Source organism: Podarcis muralis, chromosome 9 (genome assembly GCF_964188315.1).
Source record: "Podarcis muralis chromosome 9, rPodMur119.hap1.1, whole genome shotgun sequence".
NCBI classification, from domain to species: Eukaryota; Metazoa; Chordata; class Lepidosauria; order Squamata; family Lacertidae; genus Podarcis; species Podarcis muralis.
In genome coordinates this window covers 50,267,477-50,295,452 of record NC_135663.1, presented here as the reverse complement: position 1 = coordinate 50,295,452, position 27,976 = coordinate 50,267,477, and the positions used below count along the sequence as shown (strand labels likewise).

At 38.9% G+C, this 27,976-nt stretch overlaps 1 protein-coding gene across 24 annotated transcripts in view; it reads right to left on the bottom strand.

The window, feature by feature from the left end:
* The window catches only part of TENM3 (teneurin transmembrane protein 3), a 1,264,183-nt gene that overhangs the window by 80,039 nt on the left and 1,156,168 nt on the right, over positions 1-27,976 (bottom strand). For all 24 annotated transcript variants that reach the window (XM_077934193.1, XM_077934194.1, XM_077934191.1 and 21 more), the window contains 6 exons: positions 22,446-22,568; positions 11,600-11,814; positions 6,684-6,894; positions 6,146-6,247; positions 5,774-5,968; positions 2,776-2,976 (listed from right to left, as the gene is read on the bottom strand). In XM_077934193.1, coding sequence (XP_077790319.1) covers positions 2,776-2,976; positions 5,774-5,968; positions 6,146-6,247; positions 6,684-6,894; positions 11,600-11,814; positions 22,446-22,568 — 1,047 coding nt within the window. The remainder of the gene's footprint in view (positions 1-2,775; positions 2,977-5,773; positions 5,969-6,145; positions 6,248-6,683; positions 6,895-11,599; positions 11,815-22,445; positions 22,569-27,976) is intronic.

Here is a 27,976-nt window from a genome sequence, read left to right as displayed (position 1 = left end):
CCTGCATGACATTAGGCCAAGCGCCACATGAAATTAGGGGAAAGGCCGCATGTGGGAGGTAGGCTGGTCACTTTTCATCTACAGTATTCAGTTCCTTATTTGTCGTCTTGTGAAAATGCACTGTGATTGCTAAAATAATAAAGTGTTTTTTAAGCTACATAAAACACTTTATTCTCAAGCTGAATACAAGGTGTGAAATAATACTCCAGTCTATTACAGTTTGCATTCATCTCTCCTTCTTTTCTTTGAGGGAATAGTTTTCTGTGGCGCTAATATGAGGAGGAAAAACATAGCTTAAGGGATATAGTTTAAGACTCTTAGAACAAAGCTGGCACAGCCATAAGATGTTTCATAAGCATATTATATGACTTCTGTCTCCTGAAAGAAAGAAACAGCAGAAAAAGCAATTCTGGAAACAAAGATCAGAAATTATTTTGTGATAGATATTGAAATAGGAATGTAATAATAAAAAAGCTGAAAAGGATCCTTCCCCTGAGACGTCATTGCTGTATCTCAAAGAGCTGTAGAACATTAAACATACTATCAAGACTTGTGACACATTTTATGTGCTAGAAGGTGTGGGAGCCAAGAGAGTTTCTCATATAATCTTTTTATATCTACTTTGAACTAAATGTTGTATTTATTTATTATGAGATCTTGGATGGATTAACTTCAAAACTTCAAAATATCAACCCTGCTCTGGGAAGAAAAGGTTTATTTCAGAGGCCCCACCTTTTGTCTTCCATCTAATCAATTTTTCATTAGAGTGGAGGTGTTTATCAGCTTCTAGCACACTTGCTTTAAGCAAGGTGCGTCAGTCTTTGTAATGAACTTATTAATTAGAGTTAATTTAACTGAAGAGGAATTGGAGGGCTAATTAATGGATAAACTGCTGATGAAGACAGAGGAAAGCAAAGTTGATTTTGAACGCCCGCCCCCCCGCCGCTAAACCTTTGGGTGGAGCAAAACAACTTTTACTTTTCCTCTTAGAATCTTAACAAAACATTTTTTTAATTAGGAACATGTATATACTGATTAAAGGTAAAGGGACCCCTAACCGTTAGGCCCAGTCATGGGCGACTCTGGGGTTGCGGTGCTCATCTCGCTTTATTGGCCAAGGGAGCCAGTGTACAGCTTCCGGGTCATGTGGCCAGCATGACTAAGCCGCTACTGGCGAACCAGAGCTGCGCACGGAAACGCTGTTTACCTTCCCACCGGAGCGGTACCTTTTTATCTACTTGCACTTTGACGTGCTTTCAAACTGCTAGGTTGGCAGGAGCAGGGACCGAGCAATGGGAGCTCACCCCGTTGTGGGGATTCGAACCACCAACCTTCTGATCGGCAAGTCCCAGGCTCTGTGGTTTAACCCACAGCGCCACCCGCGTCCCTTTTATACTGATTATCTACAGGTTATCTGAAACATTTGGAGAATAAGGTGCAAAGTAATTAATCTATAAGTTTCAATGGTTCTGGAGCACAATCAGCTCTCTAGCCACCCACTCACCACCACCACCAGCCCTGGAATACTGCCCTGGCTGCTCCTCCACGAGCACCACCATTCCACGGACACTGCATCACCCTGGCTTGCCAGTCTGCTGCTCTTTCCACACCATTCTACTGCAATCCTAGCTGTTCATTCTTCTCTCTTCCTCCCACCTCCACCCCTCCCTTACTAGGCAGTGCTAAGAATGGAAAAGGTCATGTTTCCTTCCATTATTACTTAACATGTGGAAGTTGGGCAGCCAGTGAGTGGCACAGTGATGCTCCAACCATACCCACCATGTTCAACCCCCTTCCAACACCTCCAAACCTGTAGGGCCCCAGAGTCATTTGGGGGGAAACGATGATGGTCAGTGAGGCTGTAGCTTCACCGTACCTGGTTATGAAAAGATGATTTAAAAGAAAAGAAAGGAATGTTGTGGGGACTAATGTCAGCCTAGTTATTCTCAGGGGTGTTGACCCTTGGCCTGTTTGCCACTGCACTGCTACCCTCAGCTTCTGTCACTCTCTGGCAGCCATGCCACCAACACTCCTGCAGCCAGGCTGTAGGGCCTACCAAAGAATAGTGCCATTGTAGGACCCTAGTGGCATTACTGTTTGGTAAACTCAGCAGTCACCATCTGGTGGGAGAATAAATGGTACTTGGTTGTATATGAATGGATATATATATATAAATTGGCTAAGCCAGAAAATAAACATTAAGCATCATAAGGTGCTACCACTGACTTACAGCGACATCACAAGGTACAATATTAATGTTATTATAGTGCTGCAGGCTGGTACCTCAGCAAAAAGACTGCACTACCATCTTTTGAGTGAAGAAGAAATTTGCAGAGGTTTCTTTAACAGAAAACCTTCAAGTCTATGCAGAATGTGAGGCACTTTTGTACATCTGGTCAGGCATACATGACGCGAACTTGGCTCACTCCTATATTAAAAAATGAAATGATTTTACTGATGATTTGTTAATTATTCTATATGATTTGAGTTGCAATTGTAATGTTATTGTTACTTATTGTTTGTCAGCTGCTTTGCGACTCATGTGGGTAAAAAGCGGCGTGGAAATATATGAATGAAATGAAATTAATCAAGTGTTGGTGGTGGCAATCTGCTATCACTGTATGGCCAATTTCAGTTAAGTATTCCTACATGTTTTTTGCTTGCATTGCTTATAGCCTTTAGCTACACTGGGACCTAAATATAATATCATTCTAGAATATTGCCCAATATTAACAGTTAAAGCAAACAGGTTTCTTTTTTTAAAAAAGTCCTTACCATTGGAGCAGTCAGGACCAGTCCAATTAGGGTCACAAGTGCATGTGCCACTTTCTTGAAGATACGTGCCATGGCCAGAGCACTGGTCTGGACACATAGTCTTCAGAATTTCACAGTTGTTACCACCCCATCCTGGATTACAGTGGCACTCTCCATGGATGCACACACCATGATTTGAACAGGCTGGATCTAAACAATCAGCTGAAACAGGAAGACAGTTTTGCATCTATGAGTTCTATCGTTATTTCCCATGAATTAGGCTACAGTATATTCATTCTTACACATGAGTAAAGAAGCACAACGATTCAGTGATCTGTATAATGCTCCTATTAGGCTCTGAAAAAGAAGAGAGTACAAAGCAGAAGAAACCTTCAATTCCTCGCTATGCTCCTTTTACTTTAACTACAAGTTAACAGAACGCAGCAGCAAAAATCAATAGAGGTACACGCTTTAATCATCAGAAGGTCTAGAGAAAGACCCGGCTGTAATTGTGGCAGGGGCTGCAGAACAGGGCTTACTAACACAAAATGATTATTATTTTAGCTCTCATTAAAAAAAAGCATGCTTCAAATCATAAAGGCAAGCAAACAAAACAGAACGCAACAGGCTGCCATCCTAACCCCACTGACCAACTTAATTCATGGAACTTATATCTAAGTAGACATGGCTAGAATTGCAGCCTTAGAAGTTAGAATTCCCCTTTACATTCCCAATATATGTGCCTACATATTTTCTAAAACCTGCAAGTTCCATGCCTAACTAGCCAACAAGCCAGATGCCCATGGGAAGCCTGAAAGCAGCTGCCGACTGCAACTGTACTCTTCCCACTTGTGATTTCCAGCAATGGGAATTTAGAGGCAACTTGTCTCTGATAGTGGAGGAAGAACATAAACATTATGGCTAGTGGCCTTATCCTCATGAATTTTTCTAATCCTCTTTTAAAGCCATCCAAGTTGGTGACCACCACTTCTTGTGAAAGCTAATTCCATAGTTTAACTTTGTGCTGTTTCTGTTCTTTTTTTTTAACAGATATTTATTAGAATTTTACAAAATGAAAAAAGAAAAAAGAAAAATACCAAATAAAAATAGATAAAGAACAATTCCATCTTTCCATCACTTTCTTTCATTTGCTTATTTCCCGAAACTCCTCACACCTCCCTTTTTGTATTCCAGTTCAATTTGTTAGTTCAGCAAATCCTTCCCCTCTTTGTTTATCCTAATCTTTAATCTTAAAATAATGTGTAACATTAACTTTTGACTGTTAATACCCCGTTTTTTTCATACTCCTTATAGCGTTATAGCTAAAAACCACATAAGTTTCATCCAACATCATTTTAACATTCATTAATTTTACAGTATTTCTGTAAGTAATCTTTAAATTTCTTCCAATCTTCTTCCACTGTGCTGTTTCTGTTCTTAATAGTTCAACATTCAGCTACACTGGTTATCTACAAGGTCTAGTGTTCTGAGAGAGGGAGATGCAAAATTTTATACACCTCTATCATGTCTTCTCTTACTATGTGTCAGGACTGGTCGTTGTCCTCTTCAGATCACCACACAAACGCTTCTTGTTCTTTTATAACTTTTTATTGTGTATTAACAAAACAATCTTATAAACGGTTCTTAACTTTAACTATTATTCCTCAGAGTCACTTATTTCAGATACCTTCTGAGCTCTGGTTCTCCGTGACCAGCCACTCTCAAAATGTCGAATGCGCCCTTCCTTTTGCTTTCCCGCTCTTTTTTCTAACCTCCTCACTAGAGCTGACTTGTATCTCCCCTCCTCTGAATCTGAGCTAGAACTTAACCCTTGCCTTTCCTGGGAACATCCTGTCCCTCCCTGTTGTTTTCCTGTTGGGGAAAACATTCTCCCTCTGGGAAAATGGAAACTTCTAACTCTTCCCTGACACTATGGCTGCTTAGTTTGTTCCAAAATTTAAACCTTGTTGAGAATAGGCCTTTCACTGTTCTAGCATAGAGATGTGCATGTGCATACTATATACAGATTTGGTCATTAGCTAAAAAGGAAGAATACTCTTTATGAATTAATCTTCTGAGTTATACCAGGGCAGAGTGAAGATGGCTTTATTGCAATATTCAGAACAAAGGAAACAGGTTTGAAATCATCTGAAGGTAGCTACTGAAATGAATACAAGTTAGGGGAAGTTCTGTTGCCCAAAGACCATGTATATGAATAGACTGTCTTAGTGGACTCTGCTATTGCTGTGTTGTGACAGCTGTGTACCACCATCAGCCTGTTTAGGAAATAAATGACTTGCATACCCTCTATCTTTCTTAATTCACTTTAATGTGCTTTAGTTGACGAGATTTAATTTAGCAATTTGACTCAATAAAACGTTACACTTGTAGGGTCAATGGTCTGAAAATTTAATTCCAGAGACTTAATTGTATTACTTTGTATGTGCAGATCAATAAAATCAATCTGATTGAGAATGGAAACGTGTGGGTTTTTTTCCATCTGAAAAAAATATCAGCACAGAGGAAAGGCTATCATAATTATTTACACCACCACAACAGAAAAACTCTGTACAGTTTTTCAACGTGAAGGATTTGAATTAGCACTTTCAGGAATGTAGTTTATGTAGGAGATTTTCAGTACATGCAATTTCTTCTACTATGTGAAAATACTGAGTCTTTTGTCAAACTATCTTTTTTCTTTCCTACCTCATCTTAGCTCAGTGATGTAACAAAGAAGATCAAGCTCACAAGCTAAGAGATTAAAATGTATTTACACATTCAATAGTTAAGGAAACTAAAGTCTACAGTCCAAGAAAGATTTTCTAAATCCTATGTTTAATATGCTTGAAAGATTCTGAATGTGAATGATATGCATATAAAAGAGATGTTTTCATTAAATCTAAAATGTGCTAGCATCTGCATTTATTTGGTATTATATTTAGGGCCTAGAACATAATAGTGTAGCAAAGCACTTCTGAAGAATTACAGTCAAATCCTAAGTAAATGTTTATATATTTACCTTCCTCACAGTTTTCTCCTTTGTATCCAGAGTTGCAGGCACAAGAGCCCATGATGCAAATCCCACGACCTCCGCATTGAGGGTCAATGCACTGGGTGGTAGGCACATCACACTCTGTCCCTTTCCAGCCACTGTAGCAAAGACAGCGTCCTTTGGAGTACTGCCCATTGCCACTGCACAATACTGGGCAGGCTGCTGTGAAATAAAACATGACAGAAGACTTAACGCAATTCTTTTCAATCAAGCTTTAGAAGCAGAGGAACATCTAGACAACAAGTTGTACTTCAGTTTCTTTTTCTTGCTGCTCTAGTAACTACTTGTATTTCTGTTCTGTATTTGTATTGACTTAAGAAAGGAATTCAATTTATATACCTCTTGAACAATCAGGGCCCAGAAATCCAGCAAAACAATGGCATGATCCTGATACACACTCTCCGTTTCCATGGCAATTGCGGGGGCATTCCACCACAGACTCTGAAAGGAACCGTAAGAAGAGAAATTCTAATACCCTGCAATCACAGCAGTTAGCAAAAACAGAAGAGAACTCTTATTTAAATCACTTGTAAATGATAGCAAATTAAGACACTTTTAGGAGTGTGAGTGCTTAGCTTGTTTACTGCCTTTGAGAATGTAAATAGAGCTTAATTCATTTGAATTACTTGTAGAATGTTAAAGCAGTAACTTCTAACAAAATTCTATTTTAATAGAATTATTTTAATAGAATAGAATTATTACAAGATCTTTATACTTTGATACCAGAGCATAACAACATGTCAGATTTTGACACAACTGTGTTCCATCAAAACAGATTTCCTGCAAAATACTCAAGATTGCCCAACAAAGAAGAAAATATTAGAGAATAGTTCAGCTTGCAACTTTTGTAAACAAACACAGTGAATGCAATTCTTACCTATGACAATTGTATTAAAAGACACTTGTTCTGCATTTTTCCCATCATTATAAAAAGCCAGATGCCAGATCCCAGCATCCAAATACTGGATGAAACCTGCTTCATGAAGACTGACAGACCTTGCCTGTCTACCTGCTCTCTCTGCCTCAAGAAGGTTGCGCTGTTCCTTTGCAATCAACCGGCTACCATCCAAAAGTTCCACAAAGTCATACTGCAAGGGGAAATTGCACAAAATGTATATATTATCCATCTATGTAGTGTTACATTGATTACAGCCTTTTAAAAGTTCCTAAATTAAAGCTTCAGTGCCTGAAGTATTTTCAACAGTTAATCTTTGAAGTAGTGTAGTGTGGAACACACAGTTCCTGTGTCAGCTTCCGTAATATGCTGCTTGCATGCCAACATCCTGACCTGTATGCTACCAGGAGTACATTTTCATGGCTGTACTCAGTCACCGAGACAGATGATTTTATATACTTTGCTAAAGGAAAGCCAACAAGATTAACTTTTGCACACAACTAGCAGTATAAGAATAGTCACCTAGAGGTAACCACATGATGATGGTAGCAATCAATGGCAGTCGATCCCCCTACAACTCAGTGACTCATTATTTTATTTATTTCTGCTTAAGAACATAACAGAAAAGCTACAAATAGAGACACTGATAATGGAAAACACTATATCAGCTTTAAGAGATAACATAGCTGTCAAAAGCACTATGTTTTATTAACAGCAACAAATAGGTTATCAGAGGCTTAGACAGAACAGTATTAAATATGCCAAAATTAGAGACATCTTTAGTTGCTGTGTGCATTACTTCCTATTTTACACTCCAAATTAGGGAAAACTAGGTCAAGTTCTGGTGAAAGGTAAAGGCTAATAGGGTGAACTGGGAAATCTCTTCTTAGCCTGAACCCAGCTACTATCCTCAGACTCAGCATCCTATCAGCAATGGGAATAATAATAATACTGATCTATGCTAAAGGGTTGTTGCATGGAGTTACTATACAAGAAGCACTGTGAAATCTCAAAAAGTGAGCATCAATCAATCAGCAAAATTATTATGATTTATTACTATATCCTAAGTACCTCAAATTCCCAGCACTGAAGCAATCACAGCTAAAATTTATTATTTTGTACTCATCCAGTAAATACGTTGCCCAGTTCTGACCACTCTGAAGTGGTGTTTGCCCATAATTTTATTTCTACACTGAATGTTTATTATATATGTACAACCACTGTTTATTATGGATGTACAACCACTAAAGCAGCTCACCATGTAGGAAGGGTTGCATTGCTTGCATCCTGGCAATGCTTATGATCACTGCTGCTTCCCTGGAGGAGGAGAAGCAAAGTGATGATGAGGTTGGGGTGCACCGGGAAAGCGAATCTGGCAGTCCCGTTGTGCACCTGCACAGCTCCAATAGTGCTGCCTCTCCTGCTCCCCTTCTTGGCAAGCTCCACCAAGACGCTTCTGAACGACTTCTATAAAAACTGGCACTCTTCTTTCATACTCACCACTCAACTACGTTCTATTTAAGTAAGTGTATAAAATCACTAATTCATCCAAGCCAGTTATAAAGCCAGTTATTGTTCCTTGAACTGTGACAATCATACTGTCATCTACTGATTTCAGAATGAGCCTCTGAAATTAAACTGAAATGCTTTGACCCTTTAATTGAATTAATTGGATATCCTTGTTTACTCGGAAGAAACCTGGTGTTTCTAGAAGGCTGCTTTGCAAGGTGTGTGTTTAATCATTGGGAAAGTCATCATTATGTCCTCCCGATATTGCCAGACTACAACTTCCAATCACAACAATACAAACAAAATGCGTAGGCTAATAATATAAAATATATAATAGAATAATGATATCATTCAAATTATAGGAGTAAGGCAATCAAAGTTCATATGTACAATATAACAGAGTGGTAGTGAGGACCGTCAAGCTATGTGTTCAAAACAGATGTCTAAGGACAGTCTCACAATAGTCTTTCAGAAGTTTCAACAGAAGACATCTCAAAAGTTTCAAAAGTAAAGTCTCTCAATGGTCTTTCAAAAGTTGCAACGGAAAGACTATAATTTGAATGATATCATTATTCTATTATATATTTTCTACTAACTATTAGCCTATGTGCTGTGTTTGTATTGTTGTGATTGGTTCTTATTGAAACACAGGGGTTTGTTTTTGGTTCATTGTTGTTCCAAGACTACAACTTCCAACATCCCTAAACCTTGGCCATGGTGGCTGCGGTTAAGGCGAGTTGTAGTCCAGTAATACCTGGAGGGCAACAAGTTGGCTGCCCCATTCAATCGCTGAATGCATTAGAAGCACCTGCTACACATTACTTTTCACCTGTTCCTCAGCAAATATATAACAGTAGTTAACTTGGGTAGTATGCGAAGTAGCCAGTATTTCAACTGAGGGCCACAGAAACACAACCTTAACACAGAAGCAACTTGTGTAAAATTACCAAATGTTAAGTATGTGATAAAGTGCAAACTGCTCCTTTTCTTTCATACTGACAGTTGGCTTAAAAATCCTTCTCCTTAATCATAGTATTTCTTTCAAGGATCCATGCCCTGAGTCCTAATTATTGTTGTTAACCAACTTTTCCATGTGGAAGTTACAGTGTGAAAAGAAAGCAACTAGCCCTGGATTAAAATAAATAAATAAATAAATAAGTAGGAATCTAAAATATTTTTTCCCATGATTTTCACCTCCTAGGTTAATCTCCTTATATTTGTTGGGTATATGTATATGGATCTCTCACACTTATTCATTTTTAGTTTAAGCTAACAAAGTCATTTGTTATTTCTTAAAGTCTCTTTAAATAAACTTATTGATTGGCTGGTTGCAATGAAACTGACATTTTAAGAATGTGTCACAAAAGACTTGCAGACTACCATTGATTGTTTTTGAACGGACAGCCACTATCAATTACTTCTGGTTGATTTATTTATGATACCTGAGAAAACAGAGCTGTGCAACCCAGACTGTTCTGACACAGGCAGAGAGCACAATAGGCTCTACCACATCTGGGGATAAAGTTGCAAAACTGGGAAAATGTGGCAAAATATCATTTCTAATGATACGGTCTGAAAAGGTGCAGTAATTGCCACGAAAGGATACTTAGAATACAAACTAATAAATAATTATGATTTTTTTTAAAAAAAAGGAAAGCTGATTCAGCCAGGAAAAATGATAAAATAGATTAACCACATGCATTTAGCAAAAAGTGATAATGGCGTAAGACATCCAGACTCCTCACTGGTTTTTCCTCGCAGATGGATTTTCATGGGTGTAAACCAAGACAAAATCTGGACAAAAGAGTGTGGAAGTATTAACAGAACAATTCAACATACCTTTCTCTGAGGAAGACTTTTACTACTCTCTGCTTTCAAATATCCACCCATAGCCTATCCAGAGAAAAGGGATTTAAAGGTCCTGGCAAAAAAGTCTGTGTGTTTGTGTGACCAAAAGGCCATTTAACGTATTATAATAGTGGAGGGCCCAAAGAAGAGAGAAGATCGAACCCTAGATTTCATCACTCTATCTTCCTTTTGGATTAGGCTCAGATCCTTCCTGAGCTGAAGCAAACATGAAATATCAATTCTGTATTTTACTTCCTCACGCTTAGAAAATTTTTGGGGTAGTCAGCTCCATAGGAAGCAATGTCCTTCACGTCCTGTACATATGCTGTCACCATGTACAGCAATGTCCAGTCCTGTCAAGAGTAGTGTGTAACAATCCTCTTATTTACCACTGTCCCTAGACTCTGCTGGGAGTGTGTCATATATCCCATGTTCCACAGCATCTTTGGACACTGCTCCACATGCTCTCAGTTGCATCCTGCTAGGCTAGGAACCATGGGAGCTAAAAAAGACCCTGTCTCATTATTTCAAGGGAAAGGCTATAGAGGAAAGAGAGGGCTCAGGAAAATCTGGAGGGCCTTGATTTCACACTGATTTCATGCTGTTGGCAAAGCATATGAGGATCATCTGCTGGGTCTGGATCAGAAACAAGTTAGACATGTGTGCCTGTATCTGGATTCTTTCAGGAACCCTGGCACTTCAAGCAACTAATCTGTCATTCTGGCCCTATATGTCAGTTATAAAAACCCATTTATCACCCTACAAGACAGGCTGAGGCCCATAAGTATTGAGTGCCCACACTCTTTCTATCATGCCTATATCTTTTAGTGCTCCTTTAGTGCTAACACTTGTTTCGCTCCCTCTCTCCAAACAGTTTTCAAGTCCTATTTTCCTTCTCCCATGTATTCTTCATTTGTCTCTTACAGCAGTCTCACTTCAAACCATGGCTCTGTCATCAACCCACATACAAAGTACTTTTCAGGAGTAGTTTCATGTTCAGTAGCTGGTGGCTCAATGAACTGTTTACCTTATCCTTGCCCCCCCCCCTTTTAGTGACACCTCCATAGTTGCTGAGCTTGCAGCCCAGGTACTTCTGTCAGGGAACCTATCACAATTGGGTCAATGGGAACCTTGCTTCAGCATTTTAACCATTAATTTATTAGCAAGGATACAGTGGCACAAGTGATTTCTTTATGTACAGCCCCAGCTAAATTACAGATTTCTAACTGGGTCTACAAAGTGACCCATTTGGGGGGGAAACCAAGCATTACATTTCTTTTTACTGTACTTATGATGCCCAATAAAAGTGATTTGAAAAGACTTCCATGTGTGGTTGAGATAAAATGTCCAAATTGCATTTTAAAAGGCTACTTATAGAATAATAGCTAGTGTCCTCATTATCAGCTTAGCACACAATATGGAATACAGACAGTGAAACTATTCAAAAGGAATTACTGAAATCCAAAGTAATAAAGTATTTTCAAATATGCAGTTATTGTTTTTAATGAAAGCAAGATTTAGTATTTGAAAACAGCTCTTACTTGAGTATGCGAGGGTGGTAAGCCTTTTCGGCCATATACTCCAATCAATGCATCTTTCTGAAGGGAGATATTGAATTTTAGAAACTGTGGCTGATCAATGAAGACCTGTGACCTCCAGAAGATCCCAGGAGGAACCTCTTGTGTTGCTCTTCGGCCTATATCAAGTTCTCCAGAATCTATAGTATTGTTTTCTTGTGCAAATCCTCCTAATTTTCCTGAGAGATTAAAATAATATATTAAGACATCAAATATTTGCTTTCAGTTATCCTTTAAATAAGCAGTCAAATATTTAGACTAGTTTCAACTGAAATATTACTTGAGAATCATTCAGAGAATGTTAACGATCCTAGGGAATTCACTGAAGAGCTAACAACACAAGGGCAGCTCACATAAATACCTTCAAAGTCAAAATCCCACAACTTCCCCAAGGTATATTGTTAAGGCAAGTGTTGTAGGACATACTCTCATTCTGATCACTCTTAACCTAATTATTCTGCAAAATATGTATCTTGTTAAGTAGGATTAACTCTGGTGCTTATCATTCTGTCTAAACACAACAGTATGCTTGCAAGTGAAAATTAAGATGAAATGGAGTATAGAGCTTTGCAGATAAATTCTCATGTAAACAGGTAGCAAAACAATCATTGGGATTGATAAGTACAATTTTACGCTACATTAGGTAGTACGGCATTCATTTACACACTAGGAATGCTCTGTGAAGTATTCTTTCAAAGCGTATTTTTCTGCGAAAAATAATTCAAACTCTGTCTATTTAAATTAGTTACATAACGTGCACATGCAAAGACACAGTCAGCCAAATTTTGGAAAAAAATGGGATTTCCTGCTTTCAATATATGACGAGATATCTCTTGAAACAGCATACTTTGAGCATATGAAAATATGATTATTATGCCTCATCCTTCTATTCTAACCACAGAACATTACAATCTATAACCTACTCAAGTGAAGCATCAGTGTTAATTGTGTTATATATATCTCTAGATAGTGCATATTCCTTAAAACATTTCAATAAATTTGGTTTCTGTACAAAAATATAGTCTCTCATCATTGAAACTCCTCTTTAAAATTAGCTGCCATGCAACATATGTAAAGCTTTCCCCATTCTGCAGCTGCACCTATCCTGTCAGCTATTACTAATACCTCTACTCTTTTTTTCTACCTTTAAATTGCTTAGCACAGTGCTATTGATAAATGGTGCAGGGTGCTTTCAGAAAGGTAGATAAAACAAGCTTTGAATTTTCTGCATCTCTAAATTGGGTGAAAAGCAACGTTTGAGCAAAACCTACATTTGATTTTCAAAATCCCCTCTTCTGCTTTCTGTAGTGCTTTAATAACACCAACAAGTGGTGACTTAAAAGTGTAGCATCACCTGTGAAAACTATTAATGGAGCATACATATGTCAGAGGTATTGGGATAATGAAAGTATCTTTTAAAATATGTTGTAAGAACATTTCATCATTATTTTTTTACATAATGGCATTAAAAGATGCTGTAAACATAGGACAAGATCAAATAAAGCAAAAGATGCTAGCTGCTATGTATTTTGAATACTATACTTCCCAAGTTTAGATTAGGTATGAGTGTCTAAGTCCGCTCACCTCTCTTGGTGTGGCGGTGCTGCTGGTTGGAAGAGGCTTCACTGGGGCCCTGACAGTGGAATTCAAATGACAGGGCCCTTCCTGATAGGGGGAGGGGGCATATGCCCCCGTTGCTTATCAGGAGCTGGATCTTAGCCTGCACCCTGCATTGGCAAATGGGGATGCAGGCTGGGACGTGGGCTGTGCCAGGAGTCGAAGCCAATGGTAGGCTTACCTTGGATCCGCCCCCTCACCGAGGGCACAGCCTGTTTGTTCCTGCGCCAGGTTTTCCCCCATCCCACCCACCCATGGTTTACGCTGATAGGCAATGACTTTGCTGTGGCTATGGTGGTCGCCGTTCTTTACGGGGCTGGGTAGGAATTTGCCCACCAGGCTAATTGGCACTGATTCAGTGGTTTTGCCTACCTCATAGCAATTCGTCACAACTGGTTGAGCACTGGGGCAATCCCTTGTTTTAGATGGAAGGGAGGTTGTGGTCCCCACCTGCCCCTCCAAATGCTGAGGTATCCCATTAAAGGGATCCGGGGGGCGTGGCCATGTCCATGTGCCCAGGGCCAAAGGCACTCTCCCAGACGGCGGTCCCTGTGGGGGTCACCCTATTTGATGTAAGTCTTAGGAACCCCTGCCTGGACTGACCACGCGTTACTTCCGGCGGGCGGGCCAGAAGTATTTAGATTGCCCCATGCCCAAGCCAAACCTCTTTCATTGAACTTTATTCAATAAAGTTGTGGCCTGTTTTTACCCAAAACCCAGTCTGATTATTTATATGGGTTCAATTGAAGTATCAAAATGCTGACTCAGAGGCCAGACAAAATATCAGGATAGATTACATACACTTGTCCAAGAATTTTATCAGAATCCTGCATATTGAAGAGGCATTTTTCTCTCTCTTCAATTTGATACAGGACAAAAAGAAAAACCACTTTTGCGATTTTCACAGGAAACAGGGTTGAGGGGGGACTCTCATAAATGTTACAGCTGGAACTGAAGATGGTCTAGTCCAAAGTGCCATACTAAATAATACCCATTCCCTGTGGGATTGCAGCAGTGGATGTGACTCAGCATGGCCGTCGCAGGGGGAGCGACTCTTCCTCAGCTTCAGCGTGATGGGAGGGGGTGTTTTCTGTTTCTTGCACTGCACTGAGTGCTGGAAAACACTCACAAGGCTGCAGGAGTCAATTAGTAACATGCAGCAGGCAGCATTGGGTTGGATCCTTAGTTCAGGTGGGTGGTGGGCCCACACCCTGCGGCAAAGGGGTATTCTTTTAAATCACTTGTGGTATTGCTGAATACCAATACTGTCTCACATTCTTCCAAAACGGTACTTATAAAAAAGAGAGAAAGCAACAATAAATTAATCAGTATCTCTTTTGTTACTAGTGTATGTCTCTTCTCTTTGTAGATGTTTTGTCAGTCCAGCTGAAGCTTGCTAGTGTAGTCCACTGAAGTGTGCCTGTAGTCATTGTTTTAAGTGTTAAGTAATACACACTGAGAAAACTATTGCCTACACATATGGGTCTTGAACTGACTGTGACTATTGAAGCAGAGATTTTGAGGTCATACTGGAAAGGTCAATTAAACCATGAAGTTAGTGCGCTGCAAAAATGGAAAATATATGTGCATTATTAAGGTTTATTTGGAAAGGGTTCACGGACTGGTGCTGTACAGGAGTGGGTAGCTAAAGCACCAGGGAGGATGTATAATGTGCTTTTTCATAAAAGGTTTAAAATTGCTTGTGGGGGGCGAGGACAGAGAAAAGAGGGAAAAAATAGACTTAAAAAAATTGCAGAGAGAATGAATAGTTGGGATATCAGAAACCCGTAAAGTAGGAAAACATAGGTTCTTCAACCAAAATTGACAGGCAGCAGCTTTACTATACACAAAAGTTCTACAACAAAGGGTGCTATAGACAAAACAGCTGAACAGAAAGTTTCTGCACAAATTGAGCTGTTTAAAGTCCCCTCCAGACCTTTGTGCTAAGCATGTGAAGGTCAGGAAGAGGAAGGAAATCTGGCCTGCAGGGCGCATTGAACCAGGGATAGTCCAAAACTCATTTAGTCTTCCCATGATCAGATGAAAACCAACAAAGGAGCTCATGTTTTGGGTTAATGCTGATGATAAAGTGGGGACAGTGGGAGAAGAGGGAACATGTGATCTGACAGTCCATATATTTTTATACACTGTGCTCATTTCATGTAGAAGGGACCTGCAATAATTTCATTTTGTGCCTTAAAGTGTGTTGTCATAAAATGTAAAACAAAATATTGGTGCTAGGCTTCCTGATAAGCAAAATCTTGTCCCCTAACCCATATGGAAAGTACAGCCAGTAACAACTACTCTAGGTATTTGTATTAACATTCCTATATGATTGTTAAACACAAATTGTTTAAAAGGCTACATTTTCAAATTCTCCTCAGCCCATATTTCAGTGCTCCATAATTTTATTAAGAAACACACACACACACACACACACACACACACACACACACAGCATACATACATAAATCTGTACTTTACTGTATTTAAATATTTACTTAACAACATGAACAATTTTTTTTCTTAAGGATGTACAAAATCAAGACACAACTATGACAATGTTTATTTAGCAAATAGGTAGGCTAAAGTTTAAACAAATCAATAAAAGTAATTATTAATTTAATTTAATAATACAAAATGAATTTGGTATAATTTACCAAGACATTAAAAGATTAACAATGCCTGCTGCAGAGCATAGTTTAATATAATTTCAAGCTTTCAGTGATCATGGGAAGCTTTAAAGGGTATCAAGGAGTAAGATTAAATTTATAGCCAATCAATAGCACACCATCCAATTGCATAACATAACCTTGGAATCATACCACCAACTGTGAGATAGCTGAGACAATTCTTTCAAAAACAACTAGCATCATTTCCTAGCACATTTGGTTAGAGTAACTGCAGCTCAAAATAGTTAAAAACAAGAAAGGTTCTTGTATAAAAATCAATAAACAATCTCATCAGGAGATCATTTAATCAGAATGAAGTATTTTAAACAATATATCAAATATTTTAAATAGCGTGGGATGGCATTTTTAATCTTGTCTTTTGCTATTTTTCAATGTCTTAAGGTATACAACTTCAGCAAATGATCCTTGAGTACATCAAACGACAAATAAATTATTTACATGAAGATTATGCTAATCAGCATTTTATTTTTAATATAAAAGAGAAGTTGAAGAAAAATCATAATCTAGAACAGAATAAGCTTGGCTTTTCTCAAACTGTTTTCTTAATTGTAATCAATATTTTAAATTAACCCACTGACGTTTACAGGGATATTTATTTGAGAACCTAATTTACTTTTCAAACATTTATTGAAATTTCTCAAACTCCCATGGAAGCATGCACAGTAAATGTAACATTAGCTAGCAGAGTTCACCCTCTAAGTGAGAGAGAGCTCAATTACACTGTACCTTGTTAAATAGATGGTCTGTTTTTCACAGTGTAATTACTCACATAGGGAAAGTCACAAAATAATTAGGGAGGAATGTTTAGACAATGTGTAATTCTTTTACGTGTAAGAATTTTTGACATGCAGCACTTATTAAGTAATTACTAGGATTGATTTCTGCATCAGCACTAATCTTTATTTGGTAGCAGCTTGAAAGTCTGTTTGTAAACATATGAAACAAGTTGGCTTATATTGTACTGTACTGATTGATGCAATGATCACTACAGACTGAACTAAGCCAGTACTGGACTAAATCAGATTGCATGTTTAAGCTACCTAAGGCATCCTAAATAGACTTTTCCCTGTAGCACACTTCCAATGCACTTTATCTGAACATTTAGTAGCGTCAGAGTAAACATTGCAGATGTGTCCATATCTTAAAAGCTCAATCTTAAACACTTCTCAGAAGTAAGTTCTATTGAATTCATTAGGGCTTACTTCCAGGTAAGTGGGGTTAGGATTGCGGCCTTAGTCGCTTTCCATTTATTTACACATATAATGTATGCCTGTGCCAAGCTCTTAACATCGTTCCATTCAATTCACTTCTCATTTTGTTTCAAAATAAAGACTGTATAGTTTTCCCGTCATAAAATGCAGAACATTCAGAGAAGAACTACAAGTTACAAAGAACAAAACTCTGAAGAAAATGGCAGCCCCATGCCAAACGCTCCCGATTCAACTTAACTCTAATATATAATGTCACTGCAGTGTGTCTTTTCCTACTCCTGCCAGCCAACATAGAGCACTGAAATTGGGGGAATACATGCTGCAACTGTATCAGAACATGAGGAAAGCTGAATTAAGCATTATGCACAATGTGCAGAAAGAGAACTTATGTGCAGAAAGAGAACTTCCCTTCAAGCTTGCCCTTGTTGGCAACAGTCCTGTTTTCATTAAACATGCCATTCTATCGCCCAGTTGCTAGGAAAAAAATAATGATGGCAGAAGTCAGCCATTTCCCCATACTTCTTACATAACGTAGAGCAGGCATTCTAGGATTCTATTATTCACCCACTAGCAGTTGGGCAACAGTTGACTTGGATATATTAGATCCCACCATGGTCAATATGTGTATGTCCAGCTATCAGCTGAGCCCTTTCAGCCTTATTCTCAACAACTTTCTAGTCATCACATCACAGCCATGTGCCTCCCATTATGTAACCATACTTTCCACCACAGATGTGGCAGAACTGTCTCCTACCTCAAGACATATGAGTATGACTGACAGCAGTAAGAGCTATTTCTGTAGGGTATGGGAATGGTCATATCTGGCAAGCTCCCACTGCCTTTCCCCACTCAGTAACCTGCATGCCTTTTATTGAGTGGGTCACAGCCTATACTTGTCATGGACCGGTTGGATGCAGAGGAGTGGTGGAAGGCACCAGCTGGGGAAACCCCAGAACATGCGGAGAAATGAAGAGGGAGGAGCAATGAAAGAAAAGACGGTGGAGCCTTAGGCTGCTGGGGAAGAAAGCAGTGGGAAGGCGGGGACCTTCAGTCCTCACAACTGCCTCATTGGGGCAAGACCTACTGGGAAGGGTTCCTGTGATCACTAAGACTGAGGTATTTTTTTCTTTGAATAAAGAGTAAACTTCACTGACATCAGGTGCTCTATTGCTGACTTATGCCTGACTCCAGCTCCTGAATACTATTACTTGAATTGGAGCTGGAGCACAGAGCAAAGCATTAGGCAGCAGCAGCAGGGATGGACTGGGATGGACAATGCTCTGGCTGGCATCACTGGTGTCGGGTGACCGCACGACTGGCCCATGGGCCAATTTTGCTGCTGGTCTTAGAATAAGAGAATCTGAAGGACCCAATGGTCTTCTAGTCCAATCCCCTGCAATGCAGGAATCTCAGCTAAAGCATCCATGCTAGATGGCCATCCAACCTTTGCTTAAAGACCTCCAGGGAAGGAGAGTCCACCACCTCCTGAGTCTCCTTTATTATAACTTGAAGCCATTGGTTTGAGTCCTACCTTCCAGAGCAGGAGAAAACAAGCTTGCTCCATCTTCTCTGTGACAGCCCTTTAGTATTTAAAGATGCCTATCATATTTCCTCTCAGTCTCCTCTTTTCCAGGCTAAACATACCTAGCTCCTTCAACCATTCTCATAAGGCTTGGCTTCTAGACCCTTGATCATCTCTGTTGCCCTCCTCTGTACACGCTCCAGCTTGTCAACATCCTTCTTAAATGGTGGCACCCAGAACTGGACACAGGATTCCAGGTGTGGTCTGACCAAGGCAGAACAGAGTGGGACTATTATTTCCCTTTATCTGTTGATGCAGCCTAGAATAGTGTTAGCTTTTTTTTTTTTTTTTTTTTTGCTTATGGTCCACCAAGACCCCTAGATCCTTTTCAAATGTTCTGCTAGTAAGCCAGATGTCCCCCATCCTATATTAGTGCATCTGATTATTCATGCCTAAGTGCAGAAACTTACATTTGTCCCTATTGAAATTCTTGTTAGTTTGCACCCAGTTCTCCAAATGCTAAGGTCATTTCGAATTTTGATTCTGCGGCATTAGCTACCTTTCCCAGTTTCATATCATCTGCAAATTTGATTAGCATCCCCTCAATTACTTCATCCAAGTCGTTTATAAAGATGTGGAACTACAATGGGACCAGGACAGAACCCTGTGGCACCCCACTTATCACATTTTTCCAGGATGACAAGGAACCATTAATTGGGTTTGGTCTTGTTGGAGAACAATGAAACCCACCAATCAGTTATTGAGTCGTGAGGGTGATTGAATGATTGGGGGGATGAGACAACTTTCTAAATGGTGGGGAAGAGAGGGGGATAATGCCATGAGCCTTTTCTCAAATGGCATTGATGGGGGCAGAGCATCTTTCCCTCCACCAACTGTCTGTTGCTCAAAGGTCCACAACAATCTAAATGGCAAAAATCCCAAAATATAACATCATTATACTTCCTTTTCCTTTCTCTGTAACTTGTAGCAGTGTTCCAGTATTGAATGTCATGAAATGTTAACTATCTTGTAGCAAAATCTAGTTATCTGAACAGAATGTACTAGAAATCATCAATTATAATGATCTGATTCTTTATCTTTTTTTAATACCAATACATTAGCAGTTTCAAGAACACATCTCTTTCTCACTCTATTTGTCACAAATTCCATGAAATTGTCAATAAGGATAGTGAAAATGAAGTTTTATATAGAAGTTTGCATTCATTAGTCATAGCTGAAGAATGTCGCAGCCGCAGCTGCTGCTATAATGTATATATATTCATTAAATGCACAATAGATTCTCCCCTTGTTCTTTACTTTAAGTAGGAAGCCGCCCACATAAGGATAGAGATAATGGATACCAAAGTACAATGCACAGATTTGAGGTAAAAAGGAATGAGAGGAGGGATAAAGGAGCATTCTTCTTAGGCAAGATGTCTAAAAAATGGCAGAAATGGGAAATTGAGTCATATCATTTCTATAATTTGGAACTGTGATGGGCAGAAAAGTGAACAGAAAAGGCTTCTTCTATCTTCCTCCACAGTGACAGAGGTCACCTGTACACTGTGAATGGGAAAACAGATTTAAAGAAAATAGTGCAGTAAATACAGTATTCATCAACCATTTAAATAAGGTTTTCCATTTAAAAACTATTGATCTGTTAGCCAAAAGGGCATGGACTCTTTGAAGTTTTAGAGAAACTTAAAGGGCAACATCAGGGGAAGTCAATGAAATATAATCCCTTTATGTGATTTGTGTTTTAAAAGATCCTACAACGAAATTAATATAGTGTTTGACTTTTATATATTACCTGGCAGAGGCAGATGCAATATGAAATCCTAATACAACTTTCAAAAAAGATAAACACATTGCACATGATCTGGTAGATTTCAATATGAGGGAATCATACATCTTCAATATAACACAAGGAAAGCCTTAAGCACTTTCAAAGAAAGGCAAACAGGCCACACACAACTAACACACACAACAATTTAGCCATTCTAGTTTCTTTGTCGCCTATGTAATAATTTACAGTCCGCAGATGCTCAAGAGTTTTTTTCAGGGACTGGGTTTGCTCCCAGAATTGACCCTGTTGGGAATTATCAGCCAGCAATCAGGTTGGCTGATTCAGGATACATACCCAATGCCCATGCCAAAGCCATTTTTCACCCGTAATCAATAAAGCAATCATGTTTCACTGTAAAGTTAATTCCACCTCCACTGATGAACATCAAAGCCCCGCATAGGCACCGACTCCATGGGGCCTGAGGGGGCCCGAGCCCCCTCAAAAATTCGTTTGGGGGGGGCTCTGCCCCCCCAATAATTTAAGAAAATTATTAGTTATATTATGCTTTGTAAAATCACAAAATTATGTTGGTATTTTTTTATTTTCCTTGTTTGACGATAGTTACCTTTTAAAATACATTCAGTAATGAGTTAAAACAAAGCCACTCCCGATCTAGAGAGGGGGTGGGGTTGCGGGCTCTCGACCCATCAACAATCTCGCGGGGCTGGCGTCAGCCCCGCGAGAAGCGGGGATTCCCCCTAGCTCATTAATATTCACCACCCACGGCGGCAGCCAATCGGCTGCCGCAAAGGGCGGGCCCTCACAGGTTCACTTAAGGTTGGGGCAGCCCGGGGCTCGCCCCTTTCGTTCCCCCAGCAGCAGCGGTTTGGAGGTCTTGGCCCCCCCAATATTTTTTATAAGTCGGCGCCCCTGAAGCCCCGTCCCAAAGTGACTATTGCATCCATTTTATGGGTGTTGTCCCACAATGTAATATCATGGGATGGGAAGATATCTCTGGTGGCTGCTGTAGCTCCAGGTGAGCCAGCAGTAGTAGTAAATGGCCTAGGCCCTAGAGGGAACTGCAGATCTGGGAGTAGTCACAAGACCATCTGTAAGGAAAGTAGATGATAACACCTGCCACAGCCAGACTATATAACACATGTGTTGGCCTGTGAGGTGATTTCGAGTGGGAAATATCCCTTGGCCTTGCCACAGACAGCAGATCACTGCCAGTGGGGGAGACCTCTTTGAGGTAACATCAGTTGTAGTTGCTGCTAATGAAGGCAAGGCTGCTAATGGGTAGGGTTCTCCCCCTACAAAAAAAATGTCAATTTCAATGGGCAGATCACTGCCTGATGTAGTTTAGGTTTGCTGGAACTAATGATCTCTGCAGGGTAGGAACTCAATTAATATGCACCCTGCTTGGAGACTTCTGGATCTAGAAGGATTCCTGAATGCTGTGGATTCCTTGATCTGTGGAATGGGGAGGTGACTCAGGCAGTTGACACAATCACTATGAGGTATTCTCTCTTACTGTTTTTGAAAGACAAAGAGCAATGAAGTGCTTTGATAGGCAGAGTGATGGTGGAGAAAGACGTGGGATGAATCTGAATCTGTTAAGAGCCCATATTAACACTGGCTTGGTGGCAGTGAAGACAGCAAAGAGATCGCATAGTGTAGCGTCACCAAATGGAACCATATTCCATGTAGGATAACAAGCGGTTTTTACATTCTGGACCACATAGTATGTGTACACAGTAGACGACTGGCCTATGCAAGGTTACCAAATTTTAAATTCTTCACAGCTATTAAATATGCAAAGCGCTGCATCACATGCGACTTGGCAGTTCTCTGTTTTCTTCCTTTTAAAATTAACACTGAAATTTCAATAAAGGACGGAACAATTGTGAAATGAGAGAGAACCTTAATAATATTGATATATTTAAAAGGCAAGCTAAACAGAAGTAAGATTCTCTCTTACCATTTTCACCAGAAGGCAATGACACAGTGTGTGTTGGCACAGTATCAGAATTCACTTTTCCATTTTCAAATGTGTCATTTTCAGTCTGCTGTAACTGCCAGTTGAGGCCAAATAGATGCATTGCTGGGGACAAAGAAAACATATCATTTAATAATTCATGAGAGAAACAATCCACACTAAACCAGTAGTGAAGTTCGCCTTTTACAAAGAACATCTAAGTTTTGTATTTTTAAACACAGTAACAGGCATATTCGTTCACATAAGCATTTAATTTGTTCAGAATTTGTTTTTGGTTTAGGTAATACCGTAATTACTGAATCCACTTCAAAGACGCAAAGCAGTTTTAGCAAGAATAAATAGTTCTGGTCGCTAAACATAATGCAGGTCACCACCATGGCACAACTCTCAGTCACTTCTTACTATAGCATAATTCTCACATCACTCTCCATACTTCCCTTACCTTCCCAGAGCAACTCACTTCATCTTAAAACAAATGGTTTCCTGGAAGTGTTGAGACAGTGTCTTTACCCTCCAGATTACTAGTAGTTACCTGAAGATTCTTCCTGCATTGCCTCACTGAACTGCTTCTGAAGTAACAGCCTTGTTGATTTGACAGGGCGGATGGTTCTCTGTTTTGCCATGCTGTGCTGTGGCAGTTTCACAGCGATGAAACATAGCAAGACAGGAAGCATTGCCTAATTATTATCCCACCCAGTCCCAGGTGAGTATTTTTGTCCCGTTTCAAGCAATCAAAGGCATGTGCTTTTCAAGGGTGTGAAAGTCATTGTGAAACTCTGTCTTCCTTTCAGCGGCATCCTAATTAGTATCACTAGCCTGGTTGATGGCACTGGTAATAACTATGAACAATAAATATGGATCATTTCATTGTTTCCCACTTTTCTGTTGCTCTCATAACCATAAAGTTGAAATTTTCTCTAAGGTACATAAAGAAGTATTTGTTTCAGGTCTTTGATTCTAAGATCTATTTCCTTTTCTACATTTATTTCCTTTTCTACATCTTAATAATTACTTATTCCCAATACCACTCTTCCTGTCTAAACATCATATCTGAAACACTGCCAGATTTACACATATTATGAATACCCTGCACATGAAATTCCTTTTCATGACTTGCCTACTGCTTATGTTTTATTGTTGCCTTAGTTTACTATGAGTATGCAGAATCCCCAAGGCCAATGTACTGTCAGTTACACTGTCTCAATATCATGGTTTCAATAGGGGAAAAAAACAAAGACTGATTCCCACTTGGGCATGTGTGTTCTAAATATTCATTACTTAGAATGTTTCAACTAGTCTGATTTAATACTTAGCAATGTCGATTATTGTGAATGTCAGAAATCTGAAGCTGTGGATATAGTTTTTAACATTCTTCCAGTATATGTTGACAACTACCAGTGAATATTAACAATCACCGCTGAAGAGTTATCATCATTTGCTGATGAAGTTTGATAATCTCCAGGGTCTGATGTTTACAGTAGCATCTCCATTCACTCCTATATTTATTGCTTTAATTTCCGAGAGAAAATTAATTAAAAGACCTTGCTTTCTTCACAGCTTCTGCCTTTGTAAGATAAAAATAAAAATGTAGTTTTCTAGCTATCTTTGCCTGTTATTCAAAGATGGTGCATATATACTCATCACATTCTTATTTTATTTCGTGTTTTATACCTCTTGCCTCTGAAAGCTCATGCCACAGTTAGCCTTTATGGTATTATAGTTTGTTTTTCTTTTTGCTGTTACAGTTAACATCACTCTTCTGGAATTTTAACATGTCACGATAATGTGTGGATTCAACTACTAGGGGAAAAAGGACAACAGAAGCTGAGGTGTTTGTTAGATATAACTAATGTAGCGTGCTTCAAATTTATCTTCTGAAAGCAAAAATGTACCCATCAAATCTAGCTGCACAATGAATGCAGTTCATGCTCTCATGAAAACTCTCCTAGCCTTTTTAATACTGCACCCATATCTCTTGTCACTGGATGGCAGAAAGCATAATATATTCTTGTGAGTGGATTAGATCAATCCATTAATTTGGAGTTTTATCAATGGAAGATCTAATCTTGATTGTATAGTCTCCAATTCTGTTTTCACACTACAATCTACAAAAATATGTCAAGATGATGTTGTGGATTAATTTTCTGAAACTTGCTATTTACCCAAAAAAAGGTTAGAGAATATCTTAACAAATATTTTTCATTTTTCATTTCACAGTTGTTCAGCAACAGTTAAAAGAGGAGTTTCTAGACTTGCTTTTAGTTCACCAAGCAGGCATATAAGGCACTTGTCTAAAAATTGCAATGGTTATTTCCCATGTTACATTAATCTGGATAAAATGTTAATCAGTGCCATTACTTATGTACTCAGCATCCAGTCTCGATTGAAGGAGTGTGTTTTGAGAGGGATAGGGGAACAGCTTTTGTGTATTTTCTGTCCACAATGCAGTAGTTATTCCCTACGGGTTCCTTTAAATACTTTCACCCTTCACAATGTTTGAACACATTCATCTTCTAATACACCAAACCTCAGTTTTGTAAGTTTTATTTGAAGTGGCTATAGGAAAATAAAAGGGATATTGGAGAATGAATAAGAGAAAAACATCTACAAGGCAAGTCTGTGCATTTTTCCATTGGACTTGTCATAGCTGTTAAATACTTAATATTGTTTTGGAGGATAAGGAAAAAAGTGCAAAGGAACACCTCTTCAAAGTTCTTCAGGAACATGTCACCTCTTGAATAGTACAACTGTACATACATGAAGCATAGTTTTCTATTTTCTATTCCTAATGAAAGGTCAGCAGATTGTGTTGATTGCTCTGTCCATGGCTGAAGGCAGGCAGCAACATTTTGGGATGTAGGGCTCCCAGGATTCAGTTTGCAAACTCATCAAGCTTGAGCTAAAGACAGGAGTTAAGAAGGAAAAAAGAGAGCCCTACATTCCAGAAATAAAGGAAGGAGAAATGGAGCCACTGCAGCTAGCCTTAAAGGTGGGGCTCTGCTAACCTTTCATTGGGAATGGAAAACTATGATTCAGGTAGGTACAAGAGTATTTTTTCTCCATTCCTGCAATGAAAGGTCAGCAGATTGGGACATACCAGAGCTATCCCAATCTGGTTGACTTGGTGAGAGTGGAGGGATGAAGCAGAGGCTTAGCGGATGTGGGGAAGAGCCAAAGAAAAGGGTGGTTTGCATTCCCGATCTCTGGACCAAAAATGGAAGTAGAAAAAAAAACAGCTGTTCCCACTAGCCTACTCTGGGGTTCTCCAGCTAAGTTTCCGCCCAAGAGAGTGATGAGTCACAGATCCATGACGAAAAGGATCCTGGCTTCCTGAAAGCAGATGAGGTATTTCTAAGAGGGGCAGTAAAAGGCTTCTATAAAGACAGGAGTAAGTCAGGAGAGAAGAAGTTGGGAGCAGAATGTGATTTGGCTACACTCAATGAAGGCAGGAACAAAATAGAGACTTGGGAGTCCCCAAACATTGTTTCCTGACTTAGACCGTGGGTGGAGCAATCAACCCAATCTGCTGACCTTTCATTGCATGAATGGGAAAACTTGTGTTCCATAAAGTTATCTATGGAGGATAGTGCATTTACAATGTTAAATATCTCTCTCACATATACAGTCCTATCAAATTAGCATTCTCATTGTGCCTTGTACTCTGTAAGACTGGAAAGGTTTTACATCCCCTTGAATCATAAATCAGAAGGAAAAAAACTTCATTGTTTTAAATTTATATTTTAAATTTATAATTGGTTTAAATTGAAAAGTGAATGATGAATGAAGATCATGATAGAGTTCATTTTAAATTGTTAAATGTGAAATTCAAGATGTGCAATCCACAATGGCTGATTAACATATTAACAGATGTGGTGGGATTAAATTGTGTGTGAATTTGCCCATCAAACTCATCTCATGCATACAGGCTATTAGTTTGTATCTATGTGCCCTATCAATGATAGCCTTCTTTTTGAAGACGTGTCCAGTTCAAATCCAGTTTAGATATAAAGAGTTACAGAAAGCAAATATTATGGCTAGAAAATCGCCACTTCTACTACAACACACTGAGCATGCACACAGTTCACCTGGTCATAGCCTTTTCCCCTAGAGTGAGATATCTATTTCTATTTAAATTCTACATTTGCATCTATACATATAAATTAGCATGTGTGAATCTGTGACTTATTTTGACCTCTTTTTGGTGGTGTACTTCCTGCTTCTGCAACAGTGGCCAGTCTAGGACTATTAAGCATAGTCTAGGTCTATTCAGCTAAATATTGAATGGTGTTGTGAAACCTAAATGAATGTAATGGTTTGTTTCCAACATTAATCATTCATCTTTTAAATATATGGTGCTTAAACATATATTTTTGCATCCTCTTAGTTTGCTATGCAGTGTCATAAAAATATCTACTGCCTACTTTGCATTTTCTTATTTTGCAATGTGGTGTCATAAAACTATCTACTGCCTTGAACTGTACAGAAAACAAAACTGCAGACCAACCTATCTGCAAAAATGCTCACTGAGCTTGTATTCATACACAAATTTTCACATGGAGTCCTTAAGCCATTTGCTATGCGTGATACTACTTCATAGAAGTAAATCAAAATAATTATCTTGCCTGATTAGTTTTAATATCAAGGAGAATCCTAATGTTTTACATCCAAGCATTCAAAATGCAAGTGCTCATGTAAGCTTTACCATCATAACACACTATAACCTACCATTAGGTGAATCTACAATGGAGACTACAGATATCCTTTGGGATTTAACTATATATTTCTAGTGGGAAAAATATTTGCAGGTGTGAGACTAAATTGTCAAAGCAATATGAGTAACAATAATAAGGTAGGTTATATGGTTTGCACTATGCTGTTCTGCAAGTTATATATAGGCAAGTCATAGTTCATCATCTATTAAGCAAAACAACTTCAACCCTTAGATGCACAGCCTGGCATTCTGAACTTTGTACATACCAAATACATATGGTTGCTCCTAAATTGTTTTCATTCATTGTTAAATAACTTGCTAATAGCATAGGCGCACTTCCAATATAATTCAATGACTATGAAGTATTAGCTTCCATCTCTGTGGTATAAATGGCTTAGCTGGGTATAGCTACCAGTGGATGAAATTGAACCAAAGATTATTGTGCCAATGCAGGGATAGTAAACTCTTTTCTGTGGTGGACTGCTCATCCACCAGATCCAATAGTGAGTGCCGTTAGAGTTAAATTGCTTAGTGCCTCCTATTTCTATGCCACCCCCTCCCTTTTCTTCCCCCATCACCACCCTAACCCTAACCTATTTTTAGGTGTCAGGCATTATATATATATATATATATATATATATATATATATATATATATATATATTCACCAGACTTCTGGCCCTTCATTTGGAGGGTATTAGGTACTTGTGGCCTCTTTCTTTCTTATCCTTTAGTTGGGTGGGTTAGACCTCTCTTTATATATATATTATGGACATATTTTTAGGTTTTCATTTTGTTTTCAT